General features: G+C 41.5%; 2 protein-coding genes across 2 annotated transcripts; one reads left to right on the forward strand and one right to left on the reverse strand.

Moving 5' to 3' along the window:
• Positions 1 to 7849: 7849 nt before the first annotated feature.
• Positions 7850 to 18301, forward strand: cd40 (CD40 molecule, TNF receptor superfamily member 5). Its single transcript, XM_020459431.2, has 9 exons — positions 7850 to 8319; positions 14264 to 14342; positions 14475 to 14600; positions 15376 to 15522; positions 15718 to 15811; positions 15937 to 15995; positions 16641 to 16733; positions 16819 to 16850; positions 16952 to 18301. The coding sequence occupies exons 1-9, from the start codon at positions 8239 to 8241 to the stop codon at positions 17231 to 17233; spliced, it is 993 nt and encodes a 330-aa protein (XP_020315020.1). The 5' UTR covers positions 7850 to 8238; the 3' UTR covers positions 17234 to 18301.
• A 1840-nt stretch (positions 18302 to 20141) lies between these two features.
• On the reverse strand, positions 20142 to 21475 carry LOC109869682 (iroquois-class homeodomain protein IRX-1-like). Its single transcript, XM_020459952.2, has 2 exons — positions 21392 to 21475; positions 20142 to 21188 (listed from the first exon to the last, which is right to left on the reverse strand). The coding sequence occupies exons 1-2, from the start codon at positions 21473 to 21475 to the stop codon at positions 20403 to 20405; spliced, it is 870 nt and encodes a 289-aa protein (XP_020315541.2). The 3' UTR covers positions 20142 to 20402.
• Between the last annotated feature and the right edge of the window lie 514 nt (positions 21476 to 21989).

Genomic DNA, 21989 nt, shown 5'->3' on the forward strand with positions numbered 1-21989 from the left:
AGTCTTGAATAAATTACACAATATAAATGAGACAATATTTATGTTGCACACCTTTCAGCTTTCTCATTAAATGCTTTACATTCTTGTATATGAATTTCTACAATTTATAGTTAGTTTAGGGTTTTTAAGTCATAGAAATGTAGAACTATTGGAATTTTTACATATTTTCCGATGTACATTTGCCAATATACATTTGCCAATGGTCCCTAACTAGACTCATAGGGAAATCCAATGTCAACCCAAATTTACCACAGGCATTACGATCTGGTCTTGTGAAGCTGCACTCCGAATTGATTATTAACTGTGTGCTGCCAGCTGTGGGCATGTGGACAGGATTGAAACAAACCCAACCTAATTATTTATCATGCCTCATCTGAGCAGGATCAGATGGTGACAGGGGTCTCAACCAGGGAAGACCAGCCTGTGACAGCGCTGAGGTGAACTTTTGCAGATACAACACTTTATTCTCTCTGTGCAGCAAACATTGGACAAGTCAGAAGTTTCAAAGATTGAAACTATTTTAAGGCAGTCTAACAAACCCTAGTTTATTTTCAAACCGTATCAATGTTTGACAGGGGCTTCTCCCGATCACACCAAAAGTGTAAAACAAAAATGTGAGAAAGACCTGGGAGACTATTGATGATGATGAATGGTTACGTTTATCATGTTCATATAATCGCAGACATAAATTACTGCAGTTTAAGATCATCCAAAGAAAGTACAGTGCCTTCGGAAAGTATTCAGACCCCTTGACTTTTTCCACATTTTGTTACGTTACAGCTTTATTCTAAAACTGGTTAAATAAATCAAAAATCCTCAGCAGGAATTTACCCCATAATGGTAAAGAGTTTTGCAAATGTATTAAAAAGAAAAACTGAAATACCTTATTTACATACACTACCAGTCAAAAATTTTAGAACATCTACTCATTCAAGAGTTTTTCTTTATTTTTACTATTTTCTACATTGTAGAATAAAAGGGAAGACATCAAAACTATGAAATAACACATATGGAAACATGTAGTAACCAAAAAAAGTGTTTAACAAATAAAAATATATTTTGTATTTGAGATTCTTCAAATAGCCACCCTTGGCCTTGATGACAGTTACCCCACTCTTCCACCAAGGCACCTGCAAGTTCCCGGACATTTCTGTCGGGAATGGCCTTAGCTCTCACCCTCAGATCCAACAGGTCCCAGACGTGCTCAATGGGATTGAGATCCGGGCTCTTCGCTGGCCATGGCAGAACACTGACATTCCTGTCTTGCAGGAAATCACGCACAGAACGAGCAGTATGGCTGGTGGCATTGTCCTGCTGGAGGGTCATGGGAGGGAGGTTACCCCAGGAAATCTTAAGTCTTATTATATACAGCCAGGAAGAACTATTGGATATAAGAGCAACGTCAACTTACCAACATTACGACCAGGAATACAACTTTCCCAAAGCGGATCCTCTGTTTGGACCACCACCCGGGACAATGGATCGGATCCTAGTAGGCGACCCAAAACAACGACGCCGCAGAAGGGGCAGACGGAGTGGTCTTCTGGTCAGGCTCCGTAGACGAGCACATCGCTCACCGCTCCGAGTATACTACTCGCCAATGTCGAATCTCTTGAAACCATGATAGACGAAATTGGAGCAAGGGTTACCTTCCAGAGAGACATCAGAGATTGTAACATTCTCTGTTTCACGGAAACATGACTCACGCAGGATACATTATCAGAGTCGGTACAGCCAACCGGTTTCTTCATGCATCGCGCCAACAGAAACAAACATCTTTCTGGTAAGAAGGGTGGGGGTGTATGATTAACGAGTCGTGGTGTGATCATAACAACATACAGGAACTCAAGTCCTTTTGTTCACCTGACCTAGAATTCCTTACAATCAAATGCCGACCGCATTATCTACCAAGAGAATTCTCTTCGATTATAATCACAGCCGCGTATATCCCCCCAAAGCAGACACCTCGACGGCCCTGAAAGAACTTCATTGGAATCTATGTAAACTGGAAACCACATATCCTGAGGATGCTTTTATTGTAGTTGGGGATTTTAACAAGGCTAATCTGAAAACAAGGCTCCCTAAATTTTATCAGCATGTCGAATGCATGACCCGGGCTGGCAAAATTCTGGATCATTGCTACTCTAACTTCCGCAATGCATACAAAGCCCTCACTCGCCCTCCTTTCAGCAAATCTGACCACGACTCCATTTTGTTACTCCCAGCCTATAGACAGAAACTAAAAAAGGAAACGGCCATGCTCAGGTCTGTTCAACGCTTGTCTGACCAATCTGATTCCACGCTTCAAGATTGCTTCGATCACGTGGACTGGGATATGTTCCAGATAGCCTCAGACAACAACATTGAGGTATACACTGATTCGGTGAGCGAGTTTATTAGCAAGTGCATCGGTGATGTTGTATCCACGGTGAGTATTAAAACCTTCTCCAACCAGAAACCGTGGATTGATGGCAGCATTCGTGCAAAACTGAAAGCTTGAACCACTGCTTTTAATCAGGGCAAGGTGACCAGAAACATGACCGAATACGAACAGTGTAGCTATTCCCTCCGCAAGGCAATCAAACAAGCTAAGCGTCAGTATAGAGACAAAGTAGAATGGCAATTCAATGGCTCAGACACAAGAGCTATGTGGCAGGGTCTACAGTCAATCACGGATTACAAAAAGAAAACCAGCCCCGTCACGGACCAGGATGTCTTGCTCCCAGGCAGACTAAATCACTTTTTTGCCCGCTTTGAGGACAATACAGTGCCACTGACACGGCCTGCGACCAAAACATGCGGACTCTCCTTCACTGCAGCCGAATACCTTATATGAGCAGGAATACCAGCAGGAATACCTTATGTGAGAATGCTGGTCATCGACTACAGCTCAGCATTTAACACCATAGTACCCTCCAAACTCGTCATCAAGCTCGAGACCCTGGGTCTCGACCCCGCCCTGTGCAACTGGGTACTGGACTTCCTGACGGGCCACCCTCAGGTGGTGAGGGTAGGTAACAACATCTCCACCCCGCTGATCCTCAACACTGGGGCCCCACAAGGGTACTTTCTGAGCCCTCTCCTGTACTCCCTATTCACCCACGACTGCGTGGCCACACACGCCTCCAACTCAATCATCAAGTTTGCGGACGACACTACAGTGGTAGGCTTGATTACCAACAACGACGAGACGGCCTACAGGGAGGAGGTGAGGGCCCTCGGAGTGTGGTGTCAGGAAAATAACCTCACACTCAACGTCAACAAAACTAAGGAGATGATTGTGGACTTCAGGAAACAGCAGAGGGAACACCCCCCTATCCACATCGATGGGACAGTAGTGGAGAGGGTAGTAAGTTTTAAGTTCCTCTGCGTACACATCACAGACAAACTGAATTGGTCCACCCACACAGACAGCATCGTGAAGAAGGCGCAGCAGCGCCTCTTCAACCTCAGGAGGCTGAAGAAATTTGGCTTGTCACCAAAAGCACTCACAAACTTCTACAGATGCACAATCGAGAGCATCCTGTCGGGCTGTATCACCGCCTGGTACGGCAACTGCTCCGCCCACAACCATAAGGCTCTCCAGAGGGTAGTGAGGTCTGCACAACGCATCACCAGGGGCAAACTACCTGCCCTCCAGGAAACCTACACCACCCGATGTCACAGGAAGGCCATAAAGATCATCAAGGACAACAACCACCCGAGCCACTGCCTGTTCACCCCGCTATCATCCAGAAGGCGAGGGCAGTACAGGTGCATCAAAGCTGGGACCGAGAGACTGAAAAACAGCTTCTATCTCAAGGCCATCAGACTGTTAAACAGCCACCACTAACATTGAGTGGCTGCTGCCAACACACTGACTCAACTCCAGCCACTTTAATAATGGGAATTGATGGGAATTGATGTAAAAATATATCACTAGCCACTTTAAACAATGCTACTTAATATATGTGTGTATAAGGTAGTAGTTTTGGAATTGTTAGTTAGATTACTCGTTGGTTATTACTGCATTGTTGGAACTAGAAGCACATGCATTTCGCTACACTCGCATTAACATCTGCTAACCATGTGTATGTGACAAATACATTTGATTTGATTTTGATTTGATTTTGACAAGAGGAATACCTATGTAAGAATACTGTTCATCGATTCCAACTCAGCATTTAACACCATAGTACCCTCCAAACTTGTCATTAAGTTTGAGACCCTGGTTCAATACCCTGCCCTGTGCAACTGGGTCCTGGACTTTCTGACGGGCCACCCCCGGGTGGTGAGGGTAGGAAACAACATCTCCACCCCGCTGATTCTCAACACTGGGGCGCCAGACACGAGACGTATGTGGTAGGGTCTACAGTCAATCACGGATTACAAAAAGAATACCAGCCCAGTCGCGGGCTGTCCTGTACTTCCTGTTCACCCATGATAAACGCGAATCCGACCATCACCCCTGGTGAGACAGAAGCGCGACTCATCAGTGAAGATCACTTTTTGCCAGTCCTGTCTGGTCCAGCGACGGTGGGTTTGTGCCCGTAGGCAACGTTGTTTCCGGTGATGTCTGCTGAGGACCTTTCTCGCAAGTGTGATGTTTGTATGTACCGATCCTGTGCAGGTGTTGTTACACGTGGTCTGCCACCGCGAGGATGATCACCTGTCCTTCCTGTCTCCCTGTAGCACTGTCTTAGGCGTCTCACAGTACGGACATTACAATTTATTGTGCTGGCCACATCTGCAGTTCTCATGCCTCCTTGCAGCATGCCTAAGACACGTTCACGCAGATGAGCAGGGACCCTGGAAATCTTTCTTTTGGTGTTTTTCAGAGTCTGTAGAAAGGCCTCTTTAGTGTCCTACGTTTTCATAACTGTGACCTTAATTGCCTACCATCTGTAAGCTGTTAGTGTCTTAACGACCGTTCCACAGGTGCATGTTAATTAATTGTTTATGGTTCAATGGGAAACAGTGTTTAAACCCTTTACAATGAAGATCTGTGAAGTTATTTGGATTTTTACAAATTATCTTTGAAAGACAGGGTACTGAAAATGGGACGTTTCTTTTTTTGCTGAGTATACGTGTGTGACCAATTTGATTTGAGCCATCATTTTGTTTTAATTTCCAACTTATTTACATTTGTTTTTACTTACACTTGTATGTTGACTTCTCCATATTAATGTTGGTTTTAGGTTTTGGATGACTTTTCTTAGCGGATGTACAATCATCGCGAATTGAATTAAGGGGCGTTTCAGCCCGGAGAGAACATAATTATACACTCGCAAACTGATCAAAAACGAGGGCTGAGGGGCTTACGTTGCCTACGCCCCTTGATTGGCTAATCATTTCGACCGACGACAAAGATGGCCGCGGGGATTCCCCCAAAGGTATTTAAGGCGAAAGTAAGTGGGGGTGTGTCTTTTTTAAAATATATGTTTGAAACGCAGCCGGAGGCATCTTGCAGTGCCTGCTACTGCCTAGCGCAGTATATTGTATAGTTTGTTTTTGTCATAAGAATGTGTCAGTTAAAAATGTTGGGTAAATAATGTATAGCGCAAGTGATGTGTGTTTATGGAAACTCATATCAGACTGAAATGTAAACAACGACAACAAAAAACTCCACGACATTTCAACGTGGACATTTATGTATTATTTGGTTGACGTTGATCAATGAGATTTCAACCTTTATTCACCCACTCAACAAGACAGCCAAAAGTTTGTTGAATTCCCAATGTGTTTTCACTATGCTTTCAACCATCTAGCACAACCAACTATCAATGGAAATATGTCAGATGTATGGTTTAGTTGTCATTTAAATATGTTATCACTGCACTTTCAACCACTTAAAAGCAAAACAAAGTTAAAATGTGAATACAATGTCAGATATTTTGTATTTATACAACAATGAATGTGTTATCACTGTGCGTAACAAAATGACGTGGATTGCATTCGAGATTACATTAAAAGCACATAGTGCAAGTGAACAATTATGTTCGCGATTCTATGCAGATCATAGGAATTGTGATATGAGTTTCCAAAACCGCAGACCTGCAAACTTTGCATGCCAACTTGAACATGCACACTTTCTATGGTTGCATAAGTAGACATTTATAGATACAGTAACCTCAAAATGTGACATTGGATATTTTACTCAAAAGGTTGAATAAATACTATTATGTTAGTTTGTAAGAGCCTTAAGTTAAGGCTATTTACTGTATTGGGGGTGTATGATTAACGAGTCGTGGTGTGATCATAACAACATACAGGAACTCAAGTCCTTTTGTTCACCTGACCTAGAATTCCTTACAATCAAATGCCGACCGCATTATCTACCAAGAGAATTCTCTTCGATTATAATCACAGCCACGTATATCCCCCCAAAGCAGACAAAAAAGTAATATTGTGTTTGGTCGACAACATAACCAAATATCAACATTTAAAGGATATCTAATGCTTGGATAAATTCATCTGAGCCACTGGCTTAATCCTATTCTTTAAGTTTGGTTTAGTTGGAGACGTGAATTCAACATAACTTGTCAATAAAATAACACATTTTAATAGGCTATTTACTGTTTTACAAAAGTGATTTTGAATTGTGTTTGGTTGTCAACATTAACAAATATTTGAAGGAGATGTATATTTTGTGCTACTAACTTCTGGCTTTAATTCCCGTTTGTCTACAAATTAATAATTGATATGTTGGATTCATGTCTCCATCACAACCAAAAATCAAGTTGAAGAATAGGACTAAATCAAATCTAATCAAACTTTAAATGTACTTTCAATGAAGTTTGATTTGATATAGTTCTATTCTTGAACTATTTTTGATTGAGATGGAGACGTGAATCAAACATATTTATTAATAACTTGACGATTACATTTTGAAATCAACCAAGGCTTGAAACCCTAGGCCTCTATGCATTGTCTGTTTTTAGTTGAACTGTGGGTTGAATTGAAACCCAGCAGCTGTTGATGACTTTGCAAATACTATATAGGCCTAAACAGTATCATAGATGATATATGACTTATAAGTTATGATTACATTTAATTAGCTCTTTTATATCTGCCCTTTTGACAGACTTTGAGACCATCAATGAAGCTATCTAGTTATTAAGAGATCTCTCAATAATCTTTCTCAGGATAGCACATTGGTAGCAGTCACTGACAAATATCTAAGCTAATTAGGGCTGGGCATGATAACATTTTGGGATGGGAGACCAAATTAATGCCTATAGATAAATAAACTCTCCAGTAGGAGGTGCTGCCCACCCTATTGTTTTTTTTTCTTCCTGATAGTGGATAAAACATTGAAGATGTGACGTTGTTTCAAAGGTACAAATTCAACATATTTTATACAAGGTTTGATTATGTTGAAAATTGATTACCATGATGGCATAATCCTGTGGTTGAAATTTCAACCTCAAAACAACATTTGATGACTTTTTTTAATAAGATCCCATGTATTTTCCACATACTGTAGATTCCACGTCACAATACCTTGCACATTATGCTGAAACCATGTTTATTCAACCAGTTTGTCTCCAGTGGGTATTATTGAAAGTGTATATTTAAAAAAAAAAAAGTGTATATCAGAATGTACCAAGATTTACAATTATATTTGAGTCATTTAGCAGATGTTCTTATTTAGAGCTACTTACAGTCAGTGCTTTCATCTTAAAATAGCTAGCTGGAGGGTGGGGGTAGGTGGGGGGGGGGGACTCACGGGTGCCCGCATCCCGCTGCTGACACCAGTGTAGAAAATGTGGGAGGCAAATAAAGTGGGAAATGACACTCCCAAACTATTGGTCTCAAGGCAAGCACAAACCACACTCCCAAATAGGCTTACGTTATTTCCATCGAGCCTCCCCTCCTCAACCTAAACTTGATGTACAGCAATGATAAATAGCCTAATCAAAGATCACATTTTTCACAAAAATATTGGTAGGCCTAACGTTACATGACTTGAGTACGTTAAACCTCGGGCATTTTACAGGAAACGGTCACGTGTGTTTGTATTTTAAGGAATCCCCCATGTTTCAAGTCACTTATATATTCTCCGAGTCCAGCCCACCGCTCAGCTCGTTGTCAAGAGACTACCCGTTGGTCTACAGTACAGTTGCTTGACTACCCAGACTCATTGCTCTGGACAAACGCTACACCTTACCCACGTTTATGTAGCGAAAGACTGAGCAGCGGAAGAATTTAGCGTGAAGGCTTGAACAGTATTTGCGGAGTGGGATTGCATAGGAGCGGATGAGAGGAGTTGCAAAAATACCTGGTTGTTTTATTACGACAAGGATCAAAATGATCGTTCTGCTTTTATGTATTCTGTCGGTGAGTAGCTTAGGTTACTTTTTATTATTGTGTGCTACAATGGCATACGTCTTTTGCATTCAGGGAACCATATACAATACATAATAAGCTACAAATAGCCTATATTGATGTTGTGTTGGGTTTCTTTTGAATTAATTTTACAATTGAAGCGTTTTTAAACAAGTTTGCCAAATGCGTCAAAGCTCATTCAACACTTTCACTTTCGATTTCGTTTTGAAGGAACTGCCTCTACAAAAAAAATGTCAGTTAAAGCTACAATTTTGCAATATTTTGTTATTTTACTATCTCTACTGTGAAGCATTAACGCAACTTACTTATGAAATGTGGTTTTATAGGCAATAGTGGACAATCCTCAAAAGGACTTAGGTTTTTGAGATACCACAACCTGATTTTTTCACATCTCTAATGCCTCCCATTTGTGAAATGGATTTGACAGCAAAAGTGCTTAAATTGATAGATATTATGACAAAATAAATGTATATATGATGGCGCACGCACGCAGCCGGTTTGCGTTCCGTGTCAAATATGAAGCGAGGGCCAGCCAACGAGATCATACAGGTCGCAGTGATGGGTAGTATATGGGGCTTTGGTGACAAAATGAATGGCACTGTGATAGACTGCATCCAATTTGCTGAGTAGAGTGTTGGAGGCTATTTTGTAAATGACATCGCCCAAGTCAAGGATCTGTAGGATAGTCAGTTTTACGAGGGTTTGTTTGGCAGCATGAGTGAAGGCTGCTTTGTTGCGAAATAGGAAGCCGATTCTAGATTTAATTTTGGATTGGTGATGCTTAATATGAGTCTGGAAGGAGAGTTTACTGTCTAACCAGACACCTAGGTAGTTGTCCACATATTCTAAGTCAGAACCGTCCAGAGTAGTGATGCTGGATGGGCGGGCAGGTGTGGGCAGCGATTGGTTGAAGAGCATGCATTTACTTTTACTTGCATTTACATTGGCATTGAAGCTCGCCTGGAGGTTAGTTAACACCGTGTCCAAAGAAGGACCAGATGTATACAGAATGGTGTCGTCTGTGTAGAGGTGGATCAGAGAAGAGAGTCGGCCCGAGAATTGAACCCTGTGGCACCCCCATAGACTGCCAGAGGTCCGGATAACGGGTCCTCCGATTTGACACACTGAACTCTGTCTGAGAAGTAGTTGGTGAACCAGGCGAGGCAGTCATTTGAGAAACAAAGGCTGTTGAGTCTGCTGATAAGAATGTGGTGATTGACATAGTCAAAAGCCTTGGCCAGGTCGATGAATACAGCTGCACAGTATTTTCTCTTATCGATGGCGGTTATTATATCGTTTAGGACCTTGAGCATGGCTGAGGTGCACCCATGACCAGCTCGGAAACCAGATTGCATAGCGGAGAAGGTACGGTGGGATTCGAAATGGTCGGTGATCTGTTTGTTAATTGGCTTTTGAAGTCCTTAGAAAGGCCAGGTAGGATAGATATAGGTCTGTAGCAGTCTGGGTCTAGAGTGTCTCCCCCTTTGAAGAGCGAGATGACCGCGGCAGCTTTCCAATCTTTCCAATAAACCGACACAGCCCTTTCACAGACTCTCCTTCACAACCAGACAACCAACCATTACACTACAGCAGTATCCTCAGCATCAATCAGACTGAGAACTATAGTCAATGGGTCTTGTTGGCATGCAAGCTGCATCTGCTGAGTGCCTGCACCCAACTGTCGTAGAAATGGAAGCTGCTGTACTACAGGTTGCTTTCCTGTAACTTGGTTATGCTACTATGTGCTTGTGTTGTGAAAAACATGAACACAGATTGAAGAACTAGTTGTATTCAGCTATTCAAACACAACAGAGGCGGGGCAGTGCCACTCATAGTTTGAGTTATATCAAAAGCAGTAGCGGTGGGTGGGTAAAATCACAGGGGAAGCCAAGTCAGGGGGAAAAAATTCCATTTATTACAACCTATGTGTTGTGATAATTGCATTGTTTGCTCTATAACCTGTTTGTTCATATGACTTCACAATGTGATAGACAGTGGTTTCGGAAAGTATTCAGACCCCTTGACTTTTTCCACATTTTGCTACATTACAGCCTTATTTTAAATTGGATGAGACATTTTTGTAAATCAATTTTTTATTTTTTATTAAACTGAAATAATACATGTACATAATATTCAGACCCTTTACTCAGTACTATGTTGAAGCACCTTTGGCAGCGATTACAGCCTCAAGTCTTCTTTGGTATGACGCTACAAGCTTGGCACACCAGTATTTGGGGAGTTTCTCTCATTCCTCTCTGCAGATTCTGTCAGGTTGGATGGGAAGCATCGCTGATTTGGCTAGGCCACTCCAGGACATTCAGAGACTTGTCCTGAACCCACTCCTGCATTGTTTTGCCTGTGTTCTTAGGGTCAATGTCCTGTTGGAAGGTGAATCTTTGCCCCAGTCTGAGGTCCTTAGCGCTCTGGAGCAGGTTTTCATCAAGGATCTCTCTGTACTTCGCTCCGTTCATCTTTCCCTCCATCCTGACTAGTCTCCCAGTCTCTACCACTGAAAAACATCCCCACAGCATGTTGTTGCCACCACCATGCTTCACTGTAGGGATGATGCCAGATTTCCTCCAGATTTGACGCTTGGCATTCAGGCTAAATTCAACCTTGGTTTCATCAGAGCAGAGAATCTTGTTTCTCATGGGTCCTTTAGATGCCTTTTGACAAACTCCAAGCGGGCTGTCGTGTGCCTTTTTACTGAGGAGTGGCTTCCGTCTGGCCACTAACATAAAGAATAAGACTGTAATGTAACAAAATGTGGAAAAAGTCAAGGGGTCCGAATACTTTCCCGAATGCAATGTGTCTGAAGTCTAGCACCACAGACTCCACTGATCAGCCAAAACAAGCTCAATAACTGAATGCATGCACACACACTCCTATTGAATATGCATGAATGTGTATTGTGAGCAGGCCTATGCCACCTTAATCTACCCAGTTTTTTAAAAGATTTACCATTCAAATAAAAGTATTACCATTATGATGTTATGAGTGAGATTGGTTAAAAACAAAGTCAAATGTATTGTTTGATTTAAACGAAAGTATGTATTAATGCATACCCGGCTGTCCCTGGGATATTTTTTTCTTAAAAAGGATTTAATGATATTGAACATCTGACTAAAATATCGTCCATTGGCCTGCCTAAAAAATCCTGTTCGATTGTTCTCTAATTTACAGGGGATTTGAGCTCCATCTAATGGCAGTCATATTTGATTTTGGACGCCATATTGGATTTGCGGCAAAATCCAGGATGGCCCCAAAGATAATCTGTGGTGGCCCCCTGACTATTGCAAGAGTAACTATATGTGTTTTTGTCAGGCAGGACCATACAGCACTGAATGAGAGCAAATTTTACTCGGAAAGTTGTCTATTAATCAGTTCCCAAAAATGACATTCATCATAATATTTATATTATATTCATAGGTCAATCAATCAATCAATCAAATGTATTTATAAAGCCCTTCTTACACCAGCTGATGTCACAAAGTGCTGTACAGAAACCCAGCCTAAAACCCCAAACAGCAAGCAATGTAGGTGTAGAAGCACAGTGGCTAGGAAAAACTCCCTAGAAAGGCAAGAACCTAGGTAGAAACCTAGAGAGGAACCAGGCTATGAGGGGTGGCCAGTCTTTTTCTGGCTGTGCCGGGTGGAGAATATAACAGAACATGGCCAACAGAACATGGCCATGTTCAAATGTTCATAGATGACCAGCAGGGTCAAATAATAAATAATAATCACAGTGGTTGTAGAAGGTGCAACAGGTCAGCACCTCAAGAGTAAATGTCAGTTGGCTTTTCATAGCCAATCATTGAAGAGATGAGTCTTCAATAAAGACTTAAAGGTTGAGACCGAGTCTGCGTCTCTCACATGGATAGGCAGACATTCCATAAAAATGGAGCTCTATTGGAGAAAGCCCTGTCTCCGGCTGTTTGCTTAAAAATTCTAGGGACAGTAAGGAGGCCTGCGTCTTGTGACCGTAGCGTACGTGTAGGTATGTATGGCAGGACCAAATCGGGAAAAATCGGGAGGAGCAAGCCCATGTAATGCTTTGAAGGTTAGCAGTAAAACCTTGAAATCAGCCCTTGCCTTAACAGGAAGCCAGTGTAGAGAGGCTAGCACTGGAATAGTATGATAGTGCTAAACACGGCTGCTAGAATCTTGACTAACTGAAGTTTATTTACTGCTTTATCCAGGTAGCCGGAAAAAAGCATGGATGAATTTCTTTTCATCATTTTTTGGACAAAGTTTCAGATTTTTGCAATGTTACGAAGATGGAAAAAAGTTGTCCTTGAAACAGTCTTGATATGTTCGTCAAAAGAGCGATCAGGGTCCAGAGTTACGCAGAGGACCTTCACAGTTTTATTTGAGACGACTGTACAACCATCAAGATTAATTCTCAGATTCAACAGAAGATATTTTTGTTTCTTGAGACCTAGAACAAGCATCTCTGTTTTGTCTGAGTTTAAAAGTACAACATTTGCCGCCATCCACTTCCTTATTTCTGAAACAGGCTTCTAGGGAGGGCAATTTTTGGACTTCACCATGTTTCATCTAAATGTACAGCTGTGCCATCTGCATAGCAGTGAAAGTTAACATTATGTTTCCAAATGACATCACCAGGAGGTAAAATATACAGTGAAAACAATAGTGGTCCTAAAACGGAGCCTTGAGGAACACCGAAATTTACAGTTGATTTGTCAGAGGACAAACCATCCACAGAGACAAACTGATATCTTTCCGACAGATAAGATCTAAACCAGGCCAGAACTTGTCTGTGTAGACAGATTTGGGTTTCCAATCTCTCCAAAAGAATGTGATGATCGGTGGTATTAAAAGCAGCACTAAGGTCTAGAAGCACGAGGACAGATGCAGAGCCTCGGTCTGACGCCATTAAAATGTAATTTACCACCTTCACAAGTGCAGTCTCAGTGCTATAATGGGATCTAAAACCAGACTGAAGCATTTCATATACATTGTTTGTCTTCAGGAAGGCAGTGAGTTGCTGCCCAACAGCTTTTTCTAAAATGTTTGAAAGGAATGGGAGATTTGATATAGGCCGACAGTTTAAAAATATATATTTTCTGGGTCAAGGTTTGGCTTTTTCAAGAGAGACTTTATTACTGCCATTTTTTGTGAGTTTGGTACACATCCGGCGGATAGAGAGACGTTTATTATGTTAAACATTGGAGGGCCAAGCACAGGAAGCAGCTCTTTCAGTAGTTTAGTTGGAATAGGGTCCAGTATGCAGCTTGAAGGTTGAGGCCATGATTATTTTCATCAATGTGTCAAGAGATCTAGTAGTAAACAATTTGAGAGTCTCCCTTGATCCTCAGAACAACTTTGCTTTGGAGGAATACGCAGATTTAAAGAGGAGTCCGTAATTTGCTTTCGTGAGCTTTTCCACAAAGAAGTTAATGAATTTATCACTGCTGAAGTGAAAGCCATCCTCTCTTGTGGAATGCTGCTTTTTAGTTGATATTTCCACCTATTGTATCTCTGTGTTTACAGGTCTATATTTCCAAGATGCATTAAGAGGTGTGTGTGTGTTTGTGTGTGTCCACATTTGAGCAATTTCAGAGCTTACAATGTTGGGTTACATGTAACCCCTTCCCCACCCCCCTCCAGCCAGGCATTATTCTGCACATTTTGACTTTAGGGTGTGTCACAATATCTATCAATTTAAACACTTTTGCAGTAAAATATTTTTTCACAACCAGTCCATTTCATAAATGGGAGACATTTAGAGATATGAAAAATATGATTGTGTTTTGTTCTACCCCGGGTAGGGGTATCTCAGCCACAAGCCTATTAGACTAGAGCGTGAATTTAGGTACTTTCCGCCCCTGTTGTAGTGGTTGATCTTGTGACAGTTGAGGTGAGAGAATAGATCATTGTAGGGACCATTTTTTTTCTACCTTTTTGTTTACAGGTTTTGACCGTGGTTTACTCATGTGATCCAGAAACACAGTACATGAAGAATGGGGTGTGTTGCAGTATGTGTGGGCCAGGTAAGGAAGAGAACATTCATTATTTGACATATCTGTACTCTTATCAGCCTTTTGAGTGAAACTGAGTCAATATACCCTTGTTAGGATCTACACTCAATATTCATAATCCGCAAAACTATATTATCTTAACAGGCACCAAGATGTTATCCAGCCATAGCGGTTGTTTAGATCCACATTGTATGCCATGCCAAGAGGGTGAATACCAGCATGCATTCACAGACAAGAACCTCTGTAAACTGCAACCATACTGTGACCCAAGTAAGACTTTTGAATCTCTTTATGTGTTTGAAGACAAAGTATGTGTCTGAAATCAGATGTGTCATGCCCATAGGGGGCACAGGGGCAAGATTTGTACTGTAATGTTTTGTTTCTCTGTAATGCTACTATCCACTTAGCAATTTGATGAAGTTGCCTTTAGCTAGCCCAGATAGGTTCCCAATCCCGCAAACTCATAACTAGCTACCAAGAAGACATTTCAGACTATCATTCAAGTTAGAATAGCTTAGCTATATCAGCTGGCATGTCTGCTGGCAAGGTTGGTAGACTTTAGAAAAGCAAGCATGTACTGAATAAGACTCACAGACCTTTAAATATGTTTACCCAGAGCTGCAGAGAAGCATATTTCATGTATTATAAAAATAACCTCCAGTCAGGAAGATACAGACAGCTGAAGAGGTATGCTTAGATATGCAGAAAAAGAGAAAAATGTATTTCATAGAATTAATGATTATGGTTCTAGATTGCAGGGAAAAAAGCTGTTTCAGGTGTTTGAAAAATGCCCCCCCCCCCCCCCCCCCCCCCTCCGGACCACCCCCCTGCCATCCTCGCATACTTTCTGCCCCATCAGATTATTGGGGTGCATGACACCCCTGTCCGAAATGACACCCTTTTCCCTATGATTGCATTACTGCAGGCCCTGGTCAAAATAGTGCACTAAGGAATAGCATGCCATTTCAGATTCACGTAGGGCCTACTGTTTATCTGGCTTATCTGTTTGTAATAACACAACACTTGTATCTCCTTCCTGCCACAGATAAAAACTTTGAGCACAGTACCAATAGGAACACGACAAGCCTCAGCCCATGCAAATGTAAGCCTGGATACCACTGTTCCAGTGAAGAGTGCCTGACATGTGTTCCACATACTAAATGCAGACCTGGAGAAGAGGTCAAATCCAAAGGTAGAAAACACTCACTTTCCTCATGCTATCAGCAACGATTGAGTTCTACGCTAGTGTGCCCTACTATGTGTTCAAACATGGCTTTTAAGTTTCTGTTTCTATTCTGTTGTATTCTATTAAACTGCAAGAGTTAGGCTAAACTGTGTTATTTTTGAGAATGTGGTCACTCGAACCGTATACTGTATATTTTCTCAGGTAACCCCATACATGACACGGTGTGTAAGGCCTGTCCTTTAAACATGTTCTCCAGTGACAGCTCTGCCGAGAGCAAGTGCAAGCTGTGGACAGTGTGAGTAGTTCGATCCTTGTACCATTAAAACACATGTGATGTGTATGTTATCGAACTGTAAATGAAACCGCAGCCATCATACACATAATAATGTTGGTTTGTTTGATCCCAAATTATGCTTTCAGTTGTACGTCTGAATTCAAAACTGAAGCCGAAGGGACAGCCACCTCAGACACGGTCTGTGGTAAGTACTATACAGGGTCTACTAATTGAATGCAACACACATTTACACATATCACAACGTTTCCATTCTACCATACTGAATTGGGGAACTATAAAATATATTCCTTTATTGTCAGTTGACCAGCACTTTCTCACAGTAACTCATTCACTTGAATTGGGCTACATAGTAGGAGTGGCCTGTTTATCCTGGTTTCAAAATCAGACAGCTTAAACCGAAAGTTGTGGTGGGGCTGTGTGGGAGTGTAGCCTGTAGTAGGGCGGCCAACAGTAGCCTGTAGTAGGGTGTCTAATACTAGCCTGTAGTAGGGTGTCTAATACTAGCCTGTAGTAGGGCGGCCAACAGTAGCCTGTAGTAGGGAGTCTAATACTAGCCTGTAGTAGGGCGGCCAACAGTAGCCTGTAGTAGGGCAAGTAACAGTAGCCTGTAGTAGGGCGGCCAACAGTAGCCTGTAGTAGGGCGGCCAACAGTAGCCTGTAGTAGGGCACGTAACAGTAGCCTGTAGTAGGGACGCTAACAGTAGCCTGTGTAGTACCTCTGTCGACACTAGTCTAAGGGACACATAGGCCGTAGGCTATGGTTGGTTGGTTGGTTTGTTAACAATAGTTGGTTGAATTGTTTGTAATGTTGTTTTGATTTACTTTACAGTGCCAGTACCCAATTCCTATGGAACAAAAATCACAATTGTAATGGCCTTTCTAGCTGCAGTGGTTTTGGGTGTTGTCCTGTACAAATTCAGAGGTATTTAACACTAATTGTATTATGTTATTTGAGTCATATCTTTACGTTGGAATCTTTGAGTAATCATATTTTTATTTTGTTCTAGGTCAACTCGGAGAGGCCTGCAAGAAAGCAAATGTACGTTCTCTATATACCTTTAGTACCAGCCGTGACAGTAATGCTGCTATTCTGTTATATTTAGCTGCTAACTCACAGATGCATTGTGTCATTCACCGTAGGAATCCTGTATGGACTTGAATCTTAAGAGGGGAACTAAGAGGGCTACAGCAGATGGAAGAGCAGAAGAGGGAAACGCAGGACCTGAAGAGGGGAGGGAACAACTTCAACCTATAATCCCATTTGGAGAGCCACCATCAACACCATACCCATCATTGTCAGGTCCTCAAATACCAGAGGAGGTTGAAGCTAAAGACATGTCTGAAAATGGACAATTGGTGGTGCAGGAGGAGGGTAAATCTGACCATGTTTCTGTTTCTGATAAAAATGTATTTTATGAATAGCTATAGATCACATGACCACCTGGCTTCACCTATTGCTTAACATGATAAACAACAGCCAGGTTGTGCATTAATTAATACAGTAGCGGTGTGTGGGTAAAATCACTGGGGAAGCCAAGCCAGTAAAAAAGGTCATACTACAACCTATGTTGTGATAATTGCATTGTTTGCTCTATACCCATTAGTTCATACACCACCGTGATATACAATAAGACAGTGACAACAAGAAGACAACAGTCACACAGTGGTGGAATAAATTCAACTACACATACGTTTTTGTTTCATCACAAGACCGAAGAGCAACATCTGACCCGTTGAAGTCCACAAAGCATATTGCATGTAACAAACAGTTGTATTACCTACAGCATGGTCAATAAAGTTTTATGTTTTCAACAGATACTAAAGAGCTACTGAATTAGAACCACAGAATTACCTCAAGTCACTACAAAGACAACACGAACACTGTCCCCGCTATTCCAGCACCATTTCAACTTAAAACATTTAAACATCATCAATCAAGGCTGTATATGCTTAGTTTAATACACTGAAAACAAACTTAAAAATACCAAAAAAACATTTTAGTCCAATCAATGTTGCTAAATATAATTCTGGCTGTGTGCGTGTGTGTGTGCGCAAGTGGGAAAAAAAGAAAGTTCACTCACCCTAATTGTAGATTAGTTGAACGCCAATGCCATCCTCCTCTCTTTCATGTTGGCAAAACGTTCTATGGCTTTGTCATATAGTATGCTTTTAGTTTTTTATTTTCATAGGCTACCTAGATAAAATGCTTGCTATCCTAACTTCCTCACATGGGCAACAATGATTGATATGGTTGAATGTTCTGTATATTGTAAATTGTTGTAAAAAGTATTGGTTGCTGTATTCTGTTATAGAAGATGTTCATAAGCACACTAGAGAATGGCTTTTTTATTATGTCATTCTGTTTTAATTACTCCCCTTTGCATTAAACTATCAAAAATAAATACTACTGAGTTGTTCATAAGGACAATGCCCATTCAAATTTGAAATGTCTGTTTTGTTTTTTATTAAAAATTAAAAATCAAGAGACTATTTTTTTGTGTGTCTCAATTTAAGTTACATTTATAAAGTATAGATAATAATATTGTTGGAGCACACAGTACCTGGCTTTTTCTTTTACAGTACTTTTACATTTTTGGGTCAGTAGCAGGTACTCAGGTTTTCCACAAGGGGGGGGTAGTGCTTCACTAGAACCGTGAGATTAGAGCATCAGGGGGTGGACTTCACCCTCTGATGGCTCTCAGTGGTGGATAAAAATACCCAATTGTCATACTTTAATCAAAGTAAAGATACCGTAATAGAATATGACTCAAGTAAAAGTGAGGGTTACCAATTCAAATACTACTTGAGTAAAAGTCTAAAAGTGTTTTGGTTTTAAATATACTTAAATAACAAAAGTAAATGTAATTGCAAAAATATACTTGAAGTAAAAATATAGAGCCTCCCAAGTCGTGCAGCAGTCTAAGACAGGCTGTGTCGCAGCCGGCCGCGACAGGGTGACCCATGAGGCGGCACACAATTGGCCCGTTGCGCTCAGTGCAGCTTGGACGGGTCGTGTTTCGGAGGATGCATGGCTCTCAACCTTCGCTTCTCCCGAGTCTGTACAGGAGTTGCAGCGATGGGACAAGACTGTAACTATCAATTGGATATCACGTAAAAGGGGTAAAAAGTACAAAAATAAATAAGTAAAAATATAGATCATTCCAAATTCCTTGTATTAAGCAAACCAGAAGGCACCATTTTCTTGTTTTTTAAATTTATGGATAGCCAGGGGCTCACATCATTTTCAAACAAAGCATTTGTGTTTAGTGAGTCAGAGGCAGTAGGGATGACCAGGAATGTTCTCTTGATAAGTGCGTGAATTGGACCATTTTCCTGTCCTGCTAAGCGTTCGAAATCTGGGTGTCAGGGAGCATTTCAGGCTTCTTGCCTCTTAGGTGTTTTCTCATTATCCCCGGATAAGTGCAGTTTACATGCATGGAAACCTGGGTGATTGGCAAGGAAGTTTTTCTAGTCTTTCACCCCCCACTCATCTCCCTCTTAACTGACTCTCCCCCATCAGATCCTGTAGGTATGATCTCCTGTTGTCTGATTATGTCCGTTTCTCTCTCACACACACACACACACACACACACACACACACACACACACACACACACACACACACACACACACACACACACACACACACACACACACAAAAAAAAAATATCTCTCTCTCCATGTGAAGGTTTGGAGATGCAGAAAACTGAACTGGTTTTGGTTAGCAGGCCTGTTCCCCCTTTTGGACTCTTCAAGTTGCATTGTAGGATCAATCTGTTTCTGCTCATATGCAGTTCTACTGTGTTCTGGTTTGAAACTGTATTATTCAACTCTTGTCTGAATTTGGATAACAACCCCCATGCAGTTTCCTTGTTTGGGCTATGTTCCATCAAATTGTTAGTGTGACTATCACCCTGCATGGCCCAACAATGAGATAACCAATTACTTTATTAATTAATTGAAATCATTTTAACTGATTAAAGAATGATTTCAGTCAGTGAACATGTCACCATGGGCCATGATTAATTTTCATCCTTGTTGTTATTCAACAATATTTATCCTGCATTGATTGAGGTTTAGATAACAAATATTTAATTTGCATATCAAGCAGATCTGTTAAATCTTTACAGTCAGGTATTAAGCAATATTTTGGGATAAAAATCGTAATAAACTACCAGAATAAGTTTGGAAAGCTAAATATAAAACAGTAAAAATGTGATTGTGGCCTTGCCAGACCTCCAAAAAAACAGTAAGAACTGGTGAATGATCAACACATGACAATTCCATTTCATATTTTGAGGGATTTTATTTTACCAAAATAAATGTTGATGATAAGACAAATGAAATTAGAATGTACAGATTATTCATGCAAAAACATCTACACGTATGTACACAAAACATAACTCTGTAAGAGTCTTCGGTCTTACAAGAAGCCAAACAACATATAGGCCTGCCCAGCATTTTCCATAGTAAGCGTGTAGGCTCCCACATAAAAAAAAATAAGCCTGTTCCAATCTCTGGAGTTTGGCATTTTAAAGTGCAAAAGATGTAAACATGTGTTTTTTGGTAATTTAAAACTGTAAATGCTTCGTTAAAGAATATCGTGAGCAGTATATCTGGGAATATACAGTCCATTCCTTGATGCCCATTCTGACCAGAATTTGGCCATTTCTGTGCTCCTGGGATGACACGCATTGTCCTGGTGGGGCTTTTTCACCGTTTCCGAGGTCGCGGTTTCTGCCAAAGACCATATTTTGGGCTTTTGACACTCAGCGTTGTCCTTACATCCTAGACGAGATGGGGATGATGTGCGTTTGGTGTAACTCTTTTCGACATAATTTTCCCCGTGAGCACGCGTGCTGTCTCTATGGTCATCGCTTGATTGTTTCTCCAGGCGTGCATCCACCAACTCTGGCGTTGAGTTGTCCACTCTATGTCCAATATCCTCCACCTTGTCATCGACGGTTTGAAGATCTATTTCGTCTTCATCAACCAAAGCGTTTTTCTGCAGAGTGACATCACTCTTCTCCTCGTCGCTTTCGCCCTCATCCTCGTCAGATTTCCCCTTGAACGCCCAGCTCACCCTATTCTCCTTCTTCAGCCGTCGCCTGGCGTTGGCAAACCAAGTTGACACCTGCGTGAGGCTCATTTTGGTTACGATGGCAAGCATGATCTTCTCGCCCTTTGTAGGATATGGGTTCTTGAGATGCTCGTTCAACCAGGCCTTGAGCGCGCTGGTGCTTTCCCGGGTAGCCACCTTGGCGACTCTGCTTGGGTCATCAGTTGCGCCTGGTCGGTATTGCGGGTAGAACGGCCCTCCTCGGCCGAGAAGCGCTTCATAATACGGAGAGACAGTCTTCAGGTCGAAGGAGTTGTTCTGAAAACACAAGGGAGAGTTGCAACGTTTAAACTTCGGCATAACCGACCACACTGATTTGTCAAGTGCGTAATTACGCATTTCATTTTATTGGCGAGAAAGGCAAGCATCAAGCACAGTTATACGTTGTATCTGTTGTAATTCAGATTACAAAATGTAATGAATTATCCATTAGAAGCATAGGCTATTCTCAAGTAACTTACCATGTGCGCAATGTGTCCGTAGTGTGGATAGGGGATAAAGTTGTATCCCTGTAGTCCTGAATATGTCAAAGGGACCCCAGTCATCGCAGCAAGATGAGGGGTTTGTTGCTGTCGTACCCTGGGTTGACATCCCAAACCCGGTATCTGATATCCAGGGAGCATGTTGATGTTTCTTTCAAAGAAGAAGTTGCCAAATCCAATTTGTGACGCAGGCATCCTTACGTCCTGACTATCAGATTTTGAATGACAGTATGTGCACCCTCGCGAACTTTTAATATACCCCTGTGCAGTCATGGGCGTTCCTTAGCCGCGGCGACTGACGGGTTGAAAAGACTCGCTTTCACTCGGACCAAATCCCATCAAAGGAGAACTCCGCTGTTCCTTTTAACAGTTTCTTAAAGGCGCTAAATAGCCTACGTGATACTTATCTCGAACCAAGCATTTCTATGGTGAGAGACGAATAATTAAACCTCATTTGAAATTCACAATTTTATTCTGATGCGTAGGATATAGAGATCTAGCTAACTATTTCTAATAATTGACTTACTATTTTTTTGTCACAACATGATCGGGAACCTTAATAATGGAACAATTCCAA

This window comes from Oncorhynchus kisutch, linkage group LG24, assembly GCF_002021735.2.
Source record: "Oncorhynchus kisutch isolate 150728-3 linkage group LG24, Okis_V2, whole genome shotgun sequence".
NCBI classification, from domain to species: Eukaryota; Metazoa; Chordata; class Actinopteri; order Salmoniformes; family Salmonidae; genus Oncorhynchus; species Oncorhynchus kisutch.

Excerpts from the sequence above, each read along its gene's own strand:
- cd40 (XM_020459431.2), top strand. The coding sequence starts at position 8,239 with ATGAGAGGAGTTGCAAAAATACCTGGTTGTTTTATTACGACAAGGATC. Across the intron at positions 14,343-14,474 it reads TTGCAGTATGTGTGGGCCAG|GCACCAAGATGTTATCCAGC; the intron begins GTAAGGAAGAGA and ends TTATCTTAACAG. Across the intron at positions 15,812-15,936 it reads AAGTGCAAGCTGTGGACAGT|TTGTACGTCTGAATTCAAAA; the intron begins GTGAGTAGTTCG and ends TTATGCTTTCAG.
- LOC109869682 (XM_020459952.2), bottom strand. The coding sequence starts at position 21,475 with ATGACTGGGGTCCCTTTGACATATTCAGGACTACAGGGATACAACTTT. Across the intron at positions 21,189-21,391 it reads ACGGACACATTGCGCACATG|AACAACTCCTTCGACCTGAA; the intron begins GTAAGTTACTTG and ends TTGTGTTTTCAG.